Consider the following 19982-nt stretch of genomic DNA (forward strand, 5'->3'; position numbering starts at 1 on the left):
TAATTTTTACAAGGCTAAGGCAGTAGTATTAAAGATCGTAGAACAAATTATTTTGATTCAGTGTAAAATATGTCTATTTATGAACAATCCAAGTTACAGTAGAGGTGCCATTGTACCAACTTTTAAAAATCATAAACTTGAGGTTTGTCAAACTTGACACTCATCACAGAACACACAATGAAATCACACAATGCTAAAGACAATAAAGCGGTTAGAAAAACGAGGAATGAATATCTGACAATGCATTCGTTTTTATCAGGAAGTTCAACATATTTCAGTGCACCCATGGTGTATGGCTGTGTATTGTTGCCTGAAAGATAAGTGAGTATTGTAAAAGGCAGCATGATAGAAAGTAGCAGATTTCAAAATTGAATGAACTCATTGGAGCAAAGCAATGAGAAGAATTGGATACCAAAAAAAAGGAACTGATGAAAGGAAGAACATTAAAAAATACACGATAAAAAGTGGCGCCAAACATGAACATCTATTGGGTAAATAAAAGTGTGGCATATCATCCATTATTATGCAAAATAACCTACTGTATAATCTACAACTACTTTATTCAGAGTGGATTTTTTTTAAAAAAAATGATGCTCTCATATTTGTGAGGCCTACAATGACCTATTTCTTTTCAGCAGCTGATTAAGACAACAGCAAAGGGTGCTATCAACATACCTGCAACAGATTAGTGCATTTGTTTTTTAAGAACACCTGCCACAACCAGCGGATTGGCAGAGTATTGCCTGCCTTGCCTCCAGCTGTGTTTGCCCGACAATCCTCTGAGACCTCCTACAAGTTAGTTATTTGGTGTCATTTTGTACTTTGCATCCTAAGATGTACTTGCCGACTCGGTTGTCTTTTTGTTGTCTCTTTCTGATACCCTCCCTAATACTTTTTTGGCAGGCTGCTTTTGTTAATAAACATAAATTTGTTAAATCTCGATTCCTTTTGTGTGTGATTCCACTTTAGAATACAGATGCGTGAATAAAGATGCTAATTCCTATCACATATTCTGTTTGGTTGTTGCCAATATGTACTGAAAATATTTTCAAATTCATAATAAAAACATCTTTTAATACTAAATTACCGTATACCTAGTTGAACGTAAAATAATTGCTGCCATTGATTGGTCAAGCACTACTGAACAAAGAAGAAAGAAAAGGAAAACAAATAATGAGTAAATCCAGTAAAGGACTAAATAATGTAAGTATCTAAGTATTGTAACTAAATTTTCCAATGCGGAAATAAAGTTTTTAAAAAAATCCCTATTGGGTTACCCTTTGGAACAATGTTCTCCCTAAGCAATTGTGCACTGCTCTCGTGTTATCCGTGCACAACAAATATATACAGCGCACAAAATAAAATCCAACCTGAATTGTAAAAAAAAAATAAAACACATTAAAAAATTTTCTTTGCCATTTTCAACGCAACTCAGAGTGGCAGCCTATCACAACAAACGACAACCAACGATAATTACGGACAAAACTATGATTAACACTGTGTCCAGTCAATGATATCATGCGGTTCATGTCACGTGTTTACTTCCGCGACATTGATTGGCTGGATTACTTACGCATTATGCCTGTATTTTGCATGTTAGCATATAACTGACGATTCGTTGGGGCTGCTGCCAACGCTTTATCATGCCTGGAATGACCGGGCTGTGGCAAAGCCACTCAACAAGCCAAAGTAAAAACATAAATGTGGTTCTTTTAAGATGGAATGCCTGTCGGAGTATTTGCAAATAGAAGAATAATTGGTGAAAATGGTTGAGGTCTCCACTGCAAAACATTTTCCGATGGAAAAATATTGCATATAAATGGCATCTTGACTATCTCAAGTGACACATTCAGCAGAAAAGTCATTTGAATAAGAATTAGAAGTACAAAAGTGAAAAAGAAGGTCAAATTTAAGTCAGATTTGTGCATATTCTGGTGACATTTATTATGTTTTATTAATTGATATTAATCGTTAAATTTTATTATGACTAGATCATTTATGGGTGGTAGACATGCACCTGCTTATTGCAGGTGTGATACTGGAGGGTGCACATAGCAAGTGAATATGATGTTGCTCATACTGGTACTCGGTGTTGCTTAGGAAAAGAGGTGACCTTGTAAATCCGAAAAACATCCATTACTCAAAGAACAAAAATTGCAATGTATAAGCTAAAACATAGCAATAGCACTGTATAGTTGTCCAAGAGAGGAGCAAATATGTGTACACGGAACCTATTTAAGTCCATAGTCAGTGACATTGTACCACATTAGTACTTTAGGTTGGCTTATGTGCTTTAATGTTCCTTAATAAATAGTTCCCCTTATTTCCTCCTTCTAACAAAACTAACACCCTTATAGACAATCAATGGTAATGTTAGCAAAACATTACATATTGTTTGATATAACCCTTTATAATGTGCATTTATCCACCATCTAAAGTATTGGCTCATACATCACACCAGATTCGAGTGCTAAACGGGCATACTCAATAACACTGGACAGCTTCTATTTTTGGACAAGAAAATTCATCTTCTCAGTGCTGAAAAACTATTATGCTTCTTCCACAGTAAGTAGTTGGCAGCTGGAAATGAAATCTCAGAGTGCATATTTTTCTCCATCAGTTGTCATTTTGTACTACTTTGTGTTGTACTTTGTGTCTGCCTTATACACAGACACCTTGCTAATTCGAACTTCGGTTATCGCTGCTTCACTACATTGCAGATATTTTTCCATCTTCGAAAGGGTTGCGGGGGTTGCTGGAGCCTAACCCAGCTATCTTCGAGTGAATCGCAGCCTATATCGTAGACTGGTCACCAGTCAGTCGTAGGACACACAGACAGACAAACGACTATCCACACTCCCAATCATACCGCCACCTAAGGGAATTGAGCCCGCGTCTGCCCGCAACAAAGTCAGGCGAGTGAACCTCTACACCACAAGGCGGCTAATTTGTTTATATTTTTATATTTTATATTTTATTTTTTTAAGTTCATAAATGTGAATGTGAAAATCCACGCTCAAACTCACAAGCGTAAGCAACTCCCCTGTCTAGCGCTTGCTACTAGGACTCAGCAATGAAGGAAAAAACAATTATATTTTTTTTCTTTTTAAAAGTATACGGAAAATGTGAAAATCCATGCTGACTCGTAACCAGAAGCCACTCTTGCTACTAGGCACTCAGCACCAGTGGCGGGCCGCCGGGGCCTTCAAAGCCTTCTCTACTGCCTAAGAAATATCTGAATCATATATTATATAATTTCTGAAAAGCTCCAGTATTTGTATTTAATCAATACATGCTGCTAGGAAGTGGATTTTACCCCATTTTGTGCATTGATTTATCAATTATTTTTATGTGTCGCAGCTGTCACTGCAGTAGAGGTTTTATAGCCATAAAATTGTTTTTGAGGGTTGGATTGATTCGTTGAAGGCCCTACGAGAAAATGCACAGACCGCCACAGTTCAGTTTTTTTTTCTTTTCGCGGGGGTCCGAGCCCCAATTTACCGCAATAATCAAGGTATTACTGTAGTACGATAACAGGTCCCACCTTTATGTACATGCATACCAGCCAATGGGATAATGTAAAACTATAACAATAAGAAAAATAGTAATGGCAAATTTTGTGTTCAAGAAATTGATGTACTATGTAACTTTCTGCCATTATATTGTCAATCCACTTCTTCAACAATGCCCTCTGAAATGTCCATTTTGGCACATAGCTGTCTGTCAAATTTGCAAACAGGTGCACTGAAGCTTACAAGTGCACAAAAATGTTGATGCACCAGCTTTTATGCTCAAGCTCTGTTATGACACACACCATGTGTGAAATACAGCCCGAAAGCCTTAACGTGAGGAGAGGGTTTCTGCAAGCATTAGAGGTATGCTTGAGATTAAAAATACACAGAACACAATGACGCTGATAAACATTAGTTCAGTTGTATCAGATATTGAAGCCTACATAGCAGCTGGCAGTTAAGCCTGTCTGTAAATGGGGCAAAACCAATGTCCTACAATGCGTGAAAGATGACACATTTTGCCTCTTTGCTGGTAGGAAAAGATCCAAAGTATATAGCATATCTAGTGTGACAAGTTAAACCTGTGGAAAAGGGTTTTACACACAGTCTCAACATGTGATGTCACCTGCATCATGAGTTCTAAATACAGTGTTCCCTCGCTACTTTGCGGCTCAGCCACCACGGAGTCAGAGCTTCGCGGATTTTTTTGGGAAAAAAAAATACAAATATTACATTGAGACAACATATTTACAGTTTTTTTTGTTTTAACATGAATTTCATTCTCTTTACCCGTATTCTATATGGTGTACTGTATACAGGGGGGGGGGACAAATAATTTAAAAAAATAGAAAATAAACATTTTGAATTAAATTCAAATCAAGCATTTTTGAAGGGGCATCCCTACTTTGCGGAAAGTCACTTATCGCAGGTGGTCCCGGTCCCCATTAACCGCGATGACCGAGGGAACACTGTACCATTTTTCTCTTCAAAATTCTACCCGGGAAACCAAGCCATGAATTGGTCAATGTAAACTTTGAACTTAGTGTTTCTTGGTCCATTTCAATCGACCAATTCTACTGAGGCAAAAATTCAAAGTAATAGAAAACCCAAACGCTGAGGCTGAGGTAAAGGTAAAAGAGAGTGAGTCACCATGTGTCAAAGTGCAGAGACCGGTGATGGTCAGATGATTGGAGAATAAGTAAACCCAGGGAAAAGAAGAGAGATGAGAATGGGGATAGTGTTCTTGATAGATGAGTAATGTCAGCTTCATTTCCTGAGGAGCTGGACAAGATGGGGCTCATTTTATAACTGTTATAGACATTCACACAAGTTGGTAGTGGCTTCGTTTATGTGTTTTCTCTTGTAAAATGATGTAGCTGAGCTAGAGATTATAGTTGGAGTGGATAACACGTCATCTCATTGATTCAATAGAAAAGGCATAATGTTTAGTATGTGCAGTCTTTTGTCTTACTCTGTGCCAACAATGTTTTTAAGTTTACGGTCTTGTGTTAACTTGATTACGTGTCAAGCTTAAAATTTGCCGGAAATGTGATTGTGTCAGCATAGTAAGAAGGCGCTGAAACAAAATACTCAAATAAAACATGATAATGCAATTCGGCTTATTATATTACGGGACATTACTCATTATTATGTGTTTGCCTGACTTTTTATTAAGATTCAAAGTGTAAACACTGGGAAAGACACTGTTGATGACACACTACTGCAGATGGAGAATGACAGTTGATACAGGGCCACAGCTCAAGATAAAGTATAGGTGACTGATCATTTGATTGAATGGTTATTTTTAGAATAGTTATTATGGCTTAAATCTGGTTCGAAATAATACATCAAATGTCTTGAAAAAGATAACAGGCCATAATTTTGACACATAACCATCCATAAATCTGTCAGAAAAAAATGTCATTTGATCCTAAAGAGTATCTCTTTTTTCACTTGGCAGTTACCCACTAAAAAATCTCCAAGCAACAAGAATGAGTTGCAGCTTTTTGCAGTCTTCTAGCATGCTATACATAGAAATTCTATTCTGATGGTACCGTGGAAGTGTTCTGTCATTCTGTCAAAATGTACTTGGTGTGAAGTAATTTTTCTTTTTCTCATTTTTTTTATTTTCTTGGCTTTTTCCTCCTCTATGTGGCTTGTCCTTGTGATCGAACATTGATTTCACCTGTTGTCATATTTCCGATTGTGTCCTCAGCCAATCCCTGCCTCTCGTGTCACCCACCTGTTCCTCACTGTTTCGTCAACTTGTTCTTAAACCCTTTGCCATTGTCTAACCCTTGTCAAATTGTCTGTTTATATTGCCTCATGTCCTGTTCAGTTCATCGTCCAAAGATTCACCTTAGTGCTTCTCATGATTCCCACCTTAAATTATACACGTAAAAATTAATGCAATGTTAACAAAAGATAAATGAAGGACATTAAAATGAATAAATTCACTCGATTTCAGCCCCCAGTAGCACTTGGAAGTACATCGTTTTCATAGTATTTAACTGGAACTGGGCGTCCAATTTAAAATGAATAAATTCACTCGATTTCAGCCCCCAGTAGCACTTGGAAGTACATCGTTTTCATAGTATTTAACTGGAACTGGGTGTCCAATTCAAAAAAATCTAGGAGGACTACAACGCTCATCTTGACAAAAATGGTTTTCCCCATAAGGGTAGGAAAAGATAAATCCAGAAAATGGTTAAGTGATCTTCTTCCAACAAAGATTTGTGAACAATGTTTAAAACATGGCGGATTTGAGTGTTCAGCACATTGGCCTCACAGCATTGGCGTCCTGGGTTCAAATCCAAGTTGCTTCACCTGCCTGTGTGGAGTTTGCATTTTCTCCCCAGGCCTGTGTGGGTTTTCTCCGGGTACTCCGGTTTCCTTCCACATTCCAAAAACTTGCATGGTAGGCTGATTGAACACTCTTAATTGCCTCCAGGTATGCGTGTAAGAGTGAATTGTTGGCCACTTCTTGCCCAAATTCAACTGAGATAGACTTTTGCACCCTCTGTGACCCTAGTAAGATAAAAAGGTACAGAAAATGATGAATGAATGTTTAAGATACACCTTATTTTTTTATTTTATTTTTTCTTGTTACTGTGCATTGCGGCCATATTCGGAAGGTTTGCGAAAAAGTGTTCTGTGTTGATTTAAAACCAGCCAGACATGTTGCAGGTTACGGGCCATTTTAGTGTAAATATGTAAAATACATATTTGTCCAGCGTAAACTTGTATTGTTGATCAGTTGAGCTCAACTAAGACTCAGAGTGAACAGATGGATAGAGCATGAAAAGCAAGCAGGGCTCATTGGCACATTCGACACACATTCTGTTCTCCACGGCTGTGGAGTGGCTCAACAGAAGCAAACTTTGTGCCACGAAAGTAACATGTAACAAAAAGAGTGATAACTGTTAATTTTATGACTTCAAGAGAATCTGTTGACTTTAGGAGTGTAACCATACGAAACTCTCCCTTTTTACTCATTAGTCTGGATAAAAACTAAGTGTTAAGATGAACGAAAAGTGTACTAACAATCTTAATTCTGTATATAATTGAAAAGAATACTTTTTTTTAATCCTTTATGAACAAATAGGATCATTTGAGCTTAACTAGGACTGAGAGTGAACAGATGGACGGGCAGCCCGGCGGATGAATGGTTAATGTGTCAGCCTTACAATGGGGGACCTGGGTTCCCCATTTTTTGCATGTTCTCCCCGGGCCTGCGCGGGTTTTCTCAAGGAAGTCAGCTGGGATAGCCTCCAGCACCCCCAGCAACCCTTGTGAGGACAAATTGGATCTGAAAACCAATTCAAGTGAATGAATGATTATATATGTATATGTATTTTAAAATAACCATTAAAAGGGTGGACCAATGACTGAGTGGTTAGACGTCGGCCTCCCAGTTGTAGGGTCTTGAGTTCGAATCCAGGTCGGTCCACCTGTGTGGAGTTTCCATGTTCTCCCAGGGTTGTATGCCTTTCCTTCAGGTACTCTACATTCTAAAGACATGCTCCACGTGGCCCTTTAGAAATTAAAGCGGTTCAGAAAAGGAATGAGTGAATAACCAATAATAATTACTTGCCCTAGAAAGAGCTGAAAGTATGAAGTGTTTTTTTATTAAATTCATATAAAAAAAAACCCTCATGAATAGCTGTCCTTGTATAATGACAATAAAAGCATTCAATTCAATTCACTGGAGTGTCCACAGTACCAGAGAGGGTTAAAAAAATACTTGTATGTGCTTGTTCCCTTTTTTTTTTAATTGAATGCTTTTATATATCATCTCTTATTTAATTTTCTGAACCACTTTATCTTCATTAGGGTCACAAGGGGTGCTGGAGCATATCCCAGCTGACTTTGGGTGGGGGACATCCTGAATCGATGGCCAGCCAATAGCAGGCAAGGATAAACTATACACACTAACACCCATACCTAGGGGCAATTTGGAGTGTCCAGTCAGCTTACCATGCATGTTTTTGAAATGTGGGAGGAAACCACTGTACCCAGAGGAAACCCACGCAGGCCCGGGGAGAACATCCAAACTCTGCAGAGGTGGACACGACCTGGATTTGAACCCAGGAACCGAGAGCTGTGAGGCCAACGTGCTAACCACTCACTCTACCGGGCAAGCTGTACAAGTTATACAAGATATTTTCTGTACTTTTTGTCCTCACTTCCAGGTACGGGAGCCTTTTCCAACCTTCTGGTAAGACAAGGCACCAGGTTATGTGTAATTTAATGTATATGTAATTGAATTTACTGGTTGGACACATTCAAATGGACAGAAATATACTAGTGTTGCCTCAAATTTAGGGCTATTATAGTCCCAGTGGACACAAACACACAGGAATCATGGAAAAAAAACCATGAAAAAGGGTGTGATAGAATTAATGGTGACAGTTAAATATGGTGGTGACAGGAAGTAAGACTTCAATGAGCTGTCCTGATGCACGATTGAAGAACAGAAAGCAAAAACATGAGGAACTTTGTCTGTCATGATCAAATAAATTGTGTTTTAATTAATCTCAGCTTTGGGTCATTGCAGTATATTTTGCATTGCACAAAAAAACTGTTTTCAAAGGGATCTCTTGTTACACTAACGCAACCAAAAAATTATCGATTCTAACCAATATTGATGCTCATGTCTCAACAATGCAGGTGACAGCTGCTGAAGTGCAGGTAAGAAATCAATATCATTTTTAAAGTATACATATTGCTTGAGTTTATCTGATTAAATCATTCATTTTCCATTCCACTTAGCCTCACAGTGGGCCACCTGATGAGGCAGTGGTCCTTCCATCTGACTTTGGTGCAGCCAGTGTGGGTTCGATTCCCACTCAGTGGCTTTTCGAATGTCACCATGAGTGGTTGTTCACTTCATTGTCTCCTGCAAATGGATGGCAACCAATTCGGGATATCTCCTGCCTGCTGCTTGTGGTTGGCTGGGATAGACTCCAGTACCCTCTGAACCCTAGTGAGGATAAGTGGTATAAACAATGAGTGACTGAGTGAGAGTTATCCTCATTTGGATGGCCAATTGCAGGACACAAGGAGATGAACAGCCACGCCCACACTAGGATTCAGAGTGTTCAACCAGCCTCCTATGCTTGTTTTGGGAATGTTGGAAGAAACAGAAGTACCTGGACAAAGCCCACACAGGCACAGGGAAAACATGCAAACTCCAGACAGAAAGGTTGGAATCCACTGCGGATTCAACCCTCAATCTCAGAACTGTGAGAGAGATGTGCTAACAACTATGCAACAGTAGATTTCTATTTCTGGCGATACTTTTCTTAGCAGAGCTCCCCAAATATAATATTGGCGTTTTTCTTTCCCGTCTGCTTTTTCGACACGTTGCACAGTCCGCATACTTCCGATTCACACTGTTCCAACGTCCAAACATTTTAAAAATTAATGCAACATAGTCTCTCTCTCAATCTTGCAGCAAACATTAACAGATGCAGCAAAGCATTTTTCTTTAGATTTTTCCTAAAAATAAAAGCCCATTTATTTCCGAGGCAAAAAAATACTTAATTGTTCACTTTTCAAAATGTATCTCAGCCTACTTTTTTACGTACTTTTAAAAATCCAATTCATATGAATTAATTAATTTTTCCGAACAGCTTATCCACACAAGGGTTGTGGGGGGTGCTGGAGCCTATCCCTACCAACTTTGGGCACCAGGCAGAGGACCCTGAAATTGTGGCCAGCCAATCGCAGGGCACAGAGAGACAGACAACAATTCACCCTCACACTGACACCTTGGGAAAATGTAGTGTTCAACCTGTTTACCACGCCTGACTTTGGAATGTGGGAAGAAACCGGAGTACCGGGAAAAAAACCATACATCCATGGGGAGAACATGCAAACTCCACACATGAAAAGCCCACCAGGGAGGGACTGAACCCTCAATTTCAGAACACTGAGGCTTGTGTGCTAACCACTCTTGTGACACAACATTAAAAAGTAGGTGACCAAAATGTATTAATTTCCAACTGTTGACAACGTCAGAAATCCAATGCCTTAAATCTGAAACTACTGGCTGTGAATGCTTATCTTTGAGCTCCAGCGACTGCATTGGATGACCAATTCCTTTTTTAACTCAAGGGGCGAATAAACATTCCTCTCTGATGTGGTTTTATAAGGTAAGAGTGAATACCAAAATTCCACATTCCGTCATTTGTGCATTTGTGGAATAAATACAGTTTGCATTCCAGCCAACAAACTGGTATCACTTAATATTATGGTTAACATGGCAGACCAGATGGCTTGTTCCATATAGCCGCCCTATAAATATTTCACAAGTTCATCTGGGAAAAATCTGATTGAGGCTGTTTTAGTGGAAGAACCCTTGGTTGGATTGGATGATTGCTCTTTTTTTCATCACACTCATTATCGAACAATCCACATTAAGCCATTATTTTGGATGTTAACCAGTCAGGAAAAGAGCAAAAACATTGTTCCCTGTCTAAAACGCTTAAAAGGATATTGTGTGCTTCTTTTAATAAGCAAATCAAGTGCATTCCTGACAAAATGTTGTACATTGATGAAACTACAACAACTGTATTCAACCTGATACTCGCTTCTTAGTGATGTAAATTCTGCAGTTTTCCTCTCTTTCTTCTGATTGGCTCTGACCCCAAAAGGCCAAGAGCTGGACTTAAGGTTGTCAAAATTCTTCTGGATAATAAATACTCCATTACAAACATGACAAAGCATGCATAGTGCATCAACACCAATATGGAGGTCCAATTTAGGAAAGTATTGATTCACTCTTTCCAGCGGTGCTAAAAAATTGAAAACATTCGAAAGCTGACCTTGAAATCTTGATTTACAAGACCCCGACAAACATTTAAAAAAATCTACATTTCTTTATGAGGATGGGACTGACAGTACTAGATAGTTATTGGGCATCCAACTGCATGGAGGCTCATATTTCCTTTTCCCAGTTTACTGTCGGATTATCCACTGGGATATATAAAAGCCACTCACTCCAGGTCGCTCTGTCCCTATTGGCACAGCTGAGCTTTTAGAGTAAAAGGTATATAATGAAACGGACAACACCCTTTCAGCCTAAGAAACATTAAAGGTGTGAGTTTGAGTGCATTTGAGGAGATAAATTTAAGTGACGTCTTTGTTGGTGGGACGTGTAAGATGGAAATTGAACGCCCATCAAACTGAAAGAATACTTAGACCACACACACAAAAGAAAGCATTTGAACAATGATGGTAGATAGTCTCTCTTAGCGCAAAGTGTTGGTTAAACTACAGGTCAGGGCAGCGTGATATGGACATTAAGAAGAACCACCTCTCTGTTTGAGTAAAATCCCCAGCAGAAATCTCACTTTGACATCATTCCTTGAGGGTCTTTTCAATCTTTTTTCCAGCATCTTTTCTTTGCCGACTTTTAATGCCACAGACTATTAAATATTTAGCACATTTCCAATTTTCTAAGGAAAACAAAGGAGAAAATGCTTTTTACTGTTTGCAGAATTATGAGATTTAAATCGTTACACTACGTATTTTTATATCATCGAACCGCAGACCTTTTGGCGATACGAGGTCGATGTGAAATCATTTTTGAAATATTTTAGGTTTCTTTCTTTTATTGTTTAAACTAAATTTGAGAATAACTTTATATAGTCAATACAGGTAAATATAGACAAAAATAAATAAAAACCTCCAATTGTTTTGTGTTACAAGGAAGATGTTGTGGCTATTGTTGCTTCCTCACAGAAAAGAAATAATAACAAAGGTACTCTGTTACTTCTTCTATCATATAAAACATAATTTAGGTTAATTTTTGTTCATGTCTAACTCCAGTATTATGATTTTCAGTTAGCAGCAAAGGAATTCCGGTTGGTGTGTGGTCGCATGATCAAAATTTAACATCACTTAAAAATCCACATTTGCTTGCAATATTAACAAAACTTTACTGTCCTAATAATAGCTCCTATTTTGGAACGCACACCAGACTGTGTTTTCTGCACCAAGGTGTTTAATGTTTACATATTGTAAGTGAGTGCTAATTTACTACAATTGCTGCCAAGTTCTCATCAGGCCCATTTACAATAAAATTGGCGAATACCTTAATGTCATTTAAGCATGAAGAACAAGACCCAGTATGCCTTCCCTTTTCTGACTAGTCTTTTCTTATTAATGCCAACGGGAAAAAAATGGAAAAGCAATATTAGCGTTGTTTTTTTCTTTTATTAAAATTATTTTCATTTTTTTACATGTCGAAATTGAAATTGCCTTTTTGTGCTTTTTCTAATTAAAAGAGGAAACGAAAGTGGTTCAGGCACATGACAGAAATAATGCTGTGCTTTGCATTTTATGAAGCCCTGTGACACTTGCATCTAAAGCTGTCAACTCACTGCACATTTTCCTCAACTGTATCCATCAATAATGAAAGTCACATGTTGCCTCTTTGCATCACCTGGGTGTAATTTAACATAAGTATGCATTTGTTTCTAAATAAGCAATTTTCGAAAAATAAAAACACGCCATTGCTTGCAATAACTATCCAGAACTAGTAAACAATGTTCACTCAAATTTTTCATAAGTGCTCGCTATGGACACACAACAGTATCATGTGTCCAACCCATAAATGATCTAGTCATAATAACATTTAATGATGAATATCCATATATGAAACAATAAATGCCACTAGAATATGCACAAATCTGACTTAAAATGTACCTTATTTTTCATGTCTGTCGTTCACACTTCTCAATCTCATTCAAATGACTTTACTGCTGAATATGTCACTTGATATAGTCAAGTTTCCACTTATATGCAATATTTTTTCATCATGTTTTGCAGAGAAGAGCTTTCTCAACCAATTTCATCACCCATTCTTCTATTTTCAAATACTCTGACAGACATTCCATCTGAAAAAACTGCATTTCTTTTTTAATTTGGCTTGTTGAGCGGCTCTGCCAAAGCCTGGTCGTTTCGTTATTATAAAGAATTGGCCGCAGCTCCAATGAATAGTTAGCAATATGCTAACCTGAAAAACACAGGTATTGGACACAGTGGTAGTCATAGTTTTATACGTAATTATCGTTTGTTATAGTTTGTCACTGATAGATTGGCACTTTCTGAGTTGCGTTAAATAATGGCAAAAAAATTGTAGTGTTTATATTTTTTTTACAATTCAAGTAGGATTTTATCGGGATCATTGGTGGGAAATTTTGTGATGAGCACAAATAATATATTGAACTCTATTCAACACATTTCAATTAAGAATTTATTTATTCGACCGGAGGTCGTTGATAGGCCGGATTCTGTAAGTGTCTGCGCCCCGTCTGTGGTTGTAAAACTCATGATTGGCTGGTCATTAGAAGATGTCACTAGATGACGAATGTCGTGAGATTATCCACACCCCCTGCTGCGTCACTACGGTATTGCATGGACGATCAACAGAACTCTTACATTGCTAGAATTCTGTGTCTGCGCCCCGTCTGCGTCGTAAAATTCATGAATGGTTCTTTCAATTGGTTCATTAATAGTGGTTTATGGTTCTTTTTAGGAATTTTGAATCTTACTCAATCACGGCAGTACAAAAATATATTTTTAGTATTGCAGATTTACAAAAAATAGTTACAAAAATATTTGTCTACTTAATTCTACGCAATTTTCCCACAAAAAAAAGCATACGATTTAAATAGTCATAAAAATAAAATTAAAAACCTGATCGACCGCCTCTGGTCGATTATGTTTACTATGTTACCTTTATCTGAACGCAAATTCATGTCAAATTACCTCGCTTCTTTATCCACTTGGGTGCATAATTCATGAGCTAAACTGCATTCATTATCTAAACATTAATGTCATATATTATGATGCTAATAAGACAAAATGATACAACACATTGGAATTGTAAAGGAAGCGGAAAAGTATGCATTTCTGTGCAGTTGTGACCTTCAGCAGGCTTCAAACAGAGGTAATTATTTTCAAACAGCAGGTTGACAATCCGCTCCAATGCTGTTCGCTTATTCACATTACATTCAAAAGGTGATTCCTATGGAGGCACAACTGGACTGTCTCATATGATTATGATGTGACAGCAAATTAAATGTCGCCTAAGTGACGCAGTCAGTATAAGAAACCATCAATTACGGATGTACAACTGCTGCTATTTTGTGGAACGGAGATAACATTTTGAAGAATGAAAGCAAATATTTTTAGAGTGGGAAGAAAGTATTTGAGGAGGAAATATGAAATCATTTGCCATAAACTAATTAATGGTCTTAGTTGCATCCTGTTGCATCCTGTTTATTTTGTTCCCATGACGAATATGATATATTACAGACTTTTATATAATCAGAAAATGAAACAGGGTTTGTAATAAATGTACTGACACTGTGTGCATAAGTGATCTTTTGCAAAGAGATAAAATATATTCTAAGTTACTTTTCAAACATTTTTATTCTTATTTGTGTTATACATATATATATATATATATATATATATATATATATATATATATATATATATATATATATATATATATATATATATATATATATATATATATATATATATATATATATATATATATATATATATATATATATATATATATATATATATATATATATATATGTATATGTATATGTATATATATATATATATATATATATATATATATATATATATATATATATATATATATATATATATATATATATATATATATATATATATATATATATATATATATATATATATATATATATATATATATATATATATATATATATATATATATATATATATATATATATATATATATATATATATATATATATATTTAGTAAGGTGAAGTTACAAATCATGAATCACAAATAGTTATATACCCTAAGCACCCCAACTATTTGTGATTCACGATTTGTAACTTCACCTTACTAAAATCAGTGAAATAATAAATTCAGTGCAGTGGGACTAACAAACATGCATAAACCTTTCATAGTTTTTTTTCTATTGCATACAGCATAAAAGACAACCCACTAGAGATCGAACCCCCGATCAGAACCGTGAGGCGGACTCAACCACCAGCCCGCAGATATTATTCAGGATATGTTTTGGGGGTTTTTGCATTCAGGATAAAAGGATTCCATCCCGATTAAGGAAACAAAAACAAGTCTCAATTGTGTATAATTTCCTCAAAGTAATAAACATTTATTCATTGCAAAAATCTAAAGAGGATTCATCAAAAAGCTTGAAAGAAAGTATAGAGTATGCATGAAATGGGCATCAAAACATCAAAAAGCCACTGTAACATTGGTCCATGAAATGTTGGGTAATTGTATTTGTATGCATTAAAAGTATCCTCCTGAAAACACATTTGAAATGAGTTTGTTTGGCAACATTATGCGTCACCACACTCTCTTGCTAATATGGTGTGAAGAGTGACGCTAAAATTCATTCACTTGCATCATCAATATTAGATTGTTTAGGCCTCACTACCATCACAAGACAAGTGAATGTGTAAATTGGGCAACAAAATCTTATGGAATAAAATGATAGCTACCTCCTGGACACTTAAGGTCTAACTAATTAATTCTGACTAGCAACTCCTTGTATTGTCAAAAAGGTATCCTTATTTTCCTCCCTTGGCTACACACTAACATTTATCTTACTGAATTTCAGCCTCAAGCTCGCACACAAGCATGTAAGCGCCACATGATTCCCTGACAAATTAATCCCCACATCTGTTCTGCTGAGGGCTGGGAAGAGATTAACCTGCTGCTTTTGCTGCCTCATTGCTTCAAGTTCTCATGCAAAAAAAGTGTACACACACACAGTAAACATTTATACACACAGACATACTTATGTACGGTATGGTGCCAAAACCTTGACACAGCCAAATGTGCCACTGCCCCATGGTCAGGTAGTATCTCTGTCATCACTTGAATTTTAAACTGCATCATGAGTTCAACAGTTGCTATGAAGCCAAAACACACTAAATTAATCTACAGTAATGGACCTAAGAGACTTCGAGATGTGTAATTCTCAGGGCCAAGGCCAACAGGTGGCGCTGCACATGAGTCAGCAGCCACTTTCAAGGATTTCACGTCATGGCAACACCTTAGCAATGAGCCAAAAGTGGAATGTTGTTAAACAAGGTTTTAAGCGTCATAGCTTGGCTGTGGATATACGCATGTAAACGCCTCAGTCATGACAGCCAAGTAAGTAACCACAGATAGTACCATTGCAACCATACTTCAACAAAGACACACACACACAAGACACTTGGCTGAACAAATAACGATTAAACTTAATCTGGAGGGAAAAAAATACAAGACCAAAGTAACCTCAGAGGGGAGCAGTAGAGAGGTATTGTTAGGTTTTAGGAAAAGTGGTGAGTGAAGGAATGGACCTATGTGTATTAAGCGAGGGTGTCACACAAGGGAATGGGGTGCACTAAAGAATTCTATATTAAACAAAAACATACTCACTAAAAACATTCCTTAATACAAAAACCAGGTGACCAAGTGACAAAGAATCAACTTAAATAAGAAAACCAAACGTACGGGGGGTAGCACATTGGCCTCACAGTGGGAATCCTGTGTTCAAATCCAGGTCGGTCCACCTGTGTGGATTTTGCATGTTTTCCAGGGCCTTCATGGGTTTTCTCCGGATACTTCGATTTCCTCTCACATTTCAAATACATGCATTGAAAGCTGATTGGACACTCTAAATTGCCCCTCGGTATGAGTGTAAGCGTGAATGGTTGTTTGTCTCCTTGTGCCCTGCGATTGGCTGGCCACCAATTCAGGGTGTCCCCCGACTCTGGCCCGAAGTCTGCTGGGATAGGCTCCAGCACCCCCTTGTGAAGATAAAGCAGTTCAGAAAATGAGATGAGATGAGATGAGACAAACGGGGGAAAACAATGGGAGGACTGGACGTGGGCATATATGAACAGAAGACACGGGGCTGACGAAGACTCAGGGTTTAGACACAAAGACAGCGGTTGACGAGACAATCAGAAACAGCTGGGTGAAAGGAGAGGCAGCGAATAAGGAGAGACACAATGGGGGGGTAACACCAGGTGAAATCAATGGGAAATCACAAGACTGAAAAAAATCAAGAATACACAAAAACCCAATTTAAACCCATAGGAACCTAGACCTAATTAAATTCTGAGATATACAAGAGGATCTTTGTAAAATATTGTGACAAAATATGTTTTATCTTGTGTGTATGAATGCAGTGTAGAGAATTAATTCTGAATGGAGCAGGTTCACAATCCATTTTCATGCAAGCTTTGTTCAATTTGAAATGTAGATTCAAAACACACACTTGTTGCGTAATAATCATGCTGCTGGTGCTTGATAAATTGTGCATACACTTGTGTGTATGTATGTGGGGGTTGGGGGGGTGGGTGGTTGATCATGTAATACAAATCGAGAAACCACATTGGCTGTATTATATCCTTTGGTGAATGGACAGGTTGAGCGAAAACAATAAGACACCAACACCATATCTCACATGCACGCATGGCACAATAAAATATGCAGTTAGCCAGCACTCAAACAAATGCTCCCTGGCTTTAATTTCCTCTCTCAGAATTTCATGAGCATTTTGTCAGTAATGATTTTTATCTGAACCCTTACACACACCACTCCACGCCTCACACACTCACACACACACACACACACACACACACACACACACACACACACACACACACACACACACACACACACACACACACACACACACACACACACACACACACACACACACACACACACACACACACATACACACACACACACACACACACACAAAAGCAAGTGATAAGAATCAAACCTATTCAATCATAAGGAGAATAGAAGACTCCAGCCAATGAAGCACAAACTTACCTTCTACGGAGACAAAAGTTAACCAAAAAAAACAACAACAAAAAAACATGTGTAGGTATGTGTCTGCCAATGAGTGTGATTTTGTAAAGCAGAGTTTCATTATCTACACTACCTGAGGGAAAGGGCGATGTCAATCAATAAAGGGAAGAGAGAATAAGGGTGGCAATCTTTTTGTATCCTGTTTGAGTTCCTGTTTTGACACATACGAATCATGTAGCCACAAGACAAGAGAGGAGACTCTACACTTACCTGGACTTGTTCAGAAAACGTGGTGGATTGTCTACTTGTCAGGCTTGGAGCTGTACTCTCCTCAGGAGGCAGTAACACTTGCTGACCTCGTCTACAGGTGTCAGAAAAAGAAAAGTCAGGACACATGCTTTTTTTTAACAGCACATAAAGTCAACGTTTACAGTCGGACGATAAACTGCTGTTAAAACAACTCGCACATACGCTAATCTAGCAACTTCTGAGCTGAGGAATGCAGGAATTTAAACATGTGCATGGGAATGCAAGGTGAAAGGAAAGTGTGATAAACCCTTACAGGTCTTTTTCTTTCTTCCTCTGGAACGCGGTCATGTCATCTCCACCTGTCGTACGCAGAAAGAGCGCTGGTGTCACACACGCACTGACGCACGCGGCAATGCTGTGATGCGCAAACTCGCAGCAGCAACAGCAGCCTGGGACACACACTGGTACACTGACACCACGAGCTGCAGCTCACACAGCTCAGAGTGAACACGGTCTTTTCTCCTCCCACCCATATTGCTTGCTCATCCTCAGGGTCTTACTGCCTCCATCATCTTTTCCCATGTTGGACTTTCTTGTTTTTCCACCAGGATGCCCATTAACACATATTGGATGGCAACAATGTTACGTGGGGAACAATAAGGCGCCAAAAAAGTCTCCCTGTGAATTTTTAAATAATAGGAACTGAACAGGGCGGCTCGGCGGATTGAGTGGTTAGTGTGTCAGCCTCACAGTGGTGGACATGGGTTCAAATCCATGTCGGTCCACCTGTGTGGAGTTTGCATGTTCTCCCCAAGCCTGTGTTTTTTTTTCCCAGGTACTCCGGTTTCCTCGCACATTCCGACTTTTATTTCTTAACCCTAACGGTACACTAATTGAACTCATTCTCTGCCATTTAAAGTACTAATCATCCAAGTAATTCTGTCAAATTATTGAGCGTCTATTTTATCATTTAAGGGAACTGAAAGATGAACATTCATAGCTTGTCTTCCTTGCTGTCAATGAGTTTAATACTGTAAATTTAATACATTGAGCTTTTGTTATTCTTGAAATTATTCACAAATGTATTTATAATGATGTTCAAATTGTGTTTAAATATTGGCAGCTGGGCGACTTTGAGTGGTTAGTGCATCCGCCTCCCATTGGGATCCTGGGTTCAAATCCAGGTCGATCAACCTGTGTGGAGTTTGCATGTACTCCCTGGGCCTGTGTGGGTTTTCTCTAGGTACCCCGGTTTCATCCCACATCCAAAGACATGCAGGGTAGGCTGATTGGATACTCTAAATCGCCCCTAGGTATGGGTGTGAGTGTGCATGGTTGTCCTTCTCCTTGTGCCCTGCGATCGGCTGGCCACCGATCTAGGCTGTGTGCCTTTGGCCTCTGAGATAGGCACCAGCACCCTCCTCGATCATAGTGAGGATAATCTGTGAGCAGTGGACGATAGTGCCGGGAGAACAGGCGACCAAGCATTCCGTCATTGTTATAGGAGCGTGAGATCTCTTCCCGGTCAAATGGAGGAGCTGTCGGTGCTTGCCGGGCTGCAACAGGGGAGTTGTGTCCTTGTGTACTCTGAACCCCCCCATTAGCCTCTTCGCTGCTGCTGATCAGGTGATAGGACAGCTTAGGAGGATCTAGGCAAGGAAGATGATCACCTACAGACTACTGAGGGACTGCGGATCATTTTGAAAGAGTGATTCTGCATATTTGACCTTAGTCCCAGGCTGCAGAAGGTCTCCACCTTGTGGACTTTCTGTGTGGCTCCAGTTTGTCTTTTTTTACCTAGGTTTACAATGTCTTCTGTGTCTGTGCTTGCTACTGCAACCAAGGAAATTTCCAG

The 19982-nt window shown here is 38.3% G+C and overlaps 1 protein-coding gene across 2 annotated transcripts in view; it reads right to left on the reverse strand.

Moving 5' to 3' along the window:
* The window catches only part of pde2a (phosphodiesterase 2A), a 165865-nt gene that overhangs the window by 85458 nt on the left and 60425 nt on the right, over positions 1–19982 (reverse strand). Inside the window, exons 1-2 of one of the 2 annotated variants that reach the window (XM_077723205.1) lie at positions 18441–18586; positions 18149–18239 (exon numbers count right to left, since the gene is read on the reverse strand). In XM_077723205.1, coding sequence (XP_077579331.1) covers positions 18149–18239; positions 18441–18475 — 126 coding nt within the window. In that variant the 5' untranslated portion in view covers positions 18476–18586. Of the gene's footprint in view, positions 1–18148; positions 18240–18440; positions 18587–19982 lie in introns of those variants that run through there. The other variant, XM_077723204.1, reaches the window with a different exon arrangement.

Source organism: Stigmatopora nigra, chromosome 8 (genome assembly GCF_051989575.1).
Source record: "Stigmatopora nigra isolate UIUO_SnigA chromosome 8, RoL_Snig_1.1, whole genome shotgun sequence".
Lineage (NCBI taxonomy): Eukaryota > Metazoa > Chordata > Actinopteri > Syngnathiformes > Syngnathidae > Stigmatopora > Stigmatopora nigra.